Below are 1563 nucleotides of genomic sequence, written 5' to 3' on the forward strand. Positions count from 1 at the left end.
AGTGATGGCGGGTAGTGGAGTCCCAGTGATGCGGGTAGTGGAGTCCCAGTGATGCGGGTAGTGGAGTCCCAGTGATGGGGGGTAGTGGAGTCCCAGTGGTGGCGGGTAGTGGTAACTGGAGACACCCTCAACAGCCATTCCATTGATGTGGATGGTGTTGTGTGTGCCTCTTGACTCCTTTCTGAAGTCCACGATGAGCTCCTTGGTTTTGGTGGTGTTGGCGAGCTGGTTATTTCCAGTGCCCCATGTGGCCAGGTCCTGGATCTCCACCCTATAGGCAGTCTCATCGTTGGTGCTGATGAGATCAATCACCGTAGTGTCGTCCGCAAACTTGATGATGGAATTAGATTCATACGCAGGCTTGCAGTCGGAGGTGAAGAGGGAGAAGAGAAACGGGCTTAGCACACAGCCCTGTGGTACACCAGTGTTGAGTGTGATGGACCTGGAGCAGTTGGAGCCTGATCGAACCTTCTGGGGTCTGTTGGTCAGAAAGTCCAAAATCCAGTTGCACGTGGAGGTGTTGATGCCCAGGTCTCCAAGTTTGGCTATTAACTCAGCCGGGATGACGGTGTTGAATGCTCAGCTGAAGTCAACAAACAGCATCCGTGCATAAGTGTTGTTATTGTTCAGATGTGTGAGCACAGAGTGGGTATGTGTGTGTATGTGTGTGTATATGTGTGTGTATGTGTGTGTATGTGTGTGTATGTGTGTATGTGTGTGTGTATGTGTGTGTTAATGTGTGTTTGTGTGTATGTGTGTGTATGTATGTGTGTATGTGTGTGTGTGTATGTGTGTATGTGTGTGTGCATGTGTGTGTAAATGTGTGTATGTGTGTGTAAATGTTTGTGTATGTGTGTGGGTGTATATGTGTGTGTATGTGTGTGTATGTGTGTGTGTATGTGTGTTTGTAAATGTGTGTATGTGTGTGTTTGTGTCTGTGTAAATGTGTGTATGTGTGTGTATGTGTTATGATTTTCTTGCTACTGGATGCCTAAAATTTCCTTCAAGCTGAATAAAGTATCTATCTTTCCATCTCTCTCTCTATATATCTATATCTATCTCGCTATCTATCCATCTATCTCTCTTTCTATCCATCCATCCATCCATCTATCTAAAACTTTGGCATGAAATTAATTGCTTTATTGTCGTTTTTTTAGTCTTTCTATCCGCTCCGGTCTCATGTGTTTGATGTGCGTAGACTAACTTCCTGTTTCCTGTCGTGTTGATTGACAGGTGAAGCTGGAAGACGCCATGGTGGCGAGAGAGAACCCGATGATCCACGAGATCCAGAGCGATGAGAAAGGTGAGAACACGCCTCAGCGTTGAGGAGTTAAAGGGCCAGAGTGGGAAAAGAAATCTCTTATTCCGGGACTAGGGGGTTACTCTGTGTCTCTGGAGCTTCCACACGCAAGTCCCTGGTGGGTGTGTGTGTGTGTGTGTGTGTGTGTGTTTGTGCATGTATGTGCGTGTGTGTGCGTGAGCGTGTTTGTGGGTGTCTGTGTGTGTGTGTGTGTGTGTCTGAGTGTGTGTGTGTGTGTGTGTGTGTGTGTGTGTGTGTGTGGG

General features: G+C 47.1%; 1 protein-coding gene across 1 annotated transcript in view; it reads right to left on the reverse strand.

Annotated features, from left to right (window-relative positions):
- Nucleotides 1-1253, reverse strand: part of LOC117955885 (involucrin-like) — an 8724-nt gene extending 7471 nt beyond the window's left edge. Inside the window, exons 1-2 of the mRNA XM_034890678.1 lie at nucleotides 1205-1253; nucleotides 10-578 (exon numbers count right to left, since the gene is read on the reverse strand). Coding sequence (XP_034746569.1) covers nucleotides 10-578; nucleotides 1205-1253 — 618 coding nt within the window. The remainder of the gene's footprint in view (nucleotides 1-9; nucleotides 579-1204) is intronic.
- Between the last annotated feature and the right edge of the window lie 310 nt (nucleotides 1254-1563).

The sequence above is a fragment of the Etheostoma cragini genome, chromosome 1 (genome assembly GCF_013103735.1).
Source record: "Etheostoma cragini isolate CJK2018 chromosome 1, CSU_Ecrag_1.0, whole genome shotgun sequence".
NCBI lineage: Eukaryota > Metazoa > Chordata > Actinopteri > Perciformes > Percidae > Etheostoma > Etheostoma cragini.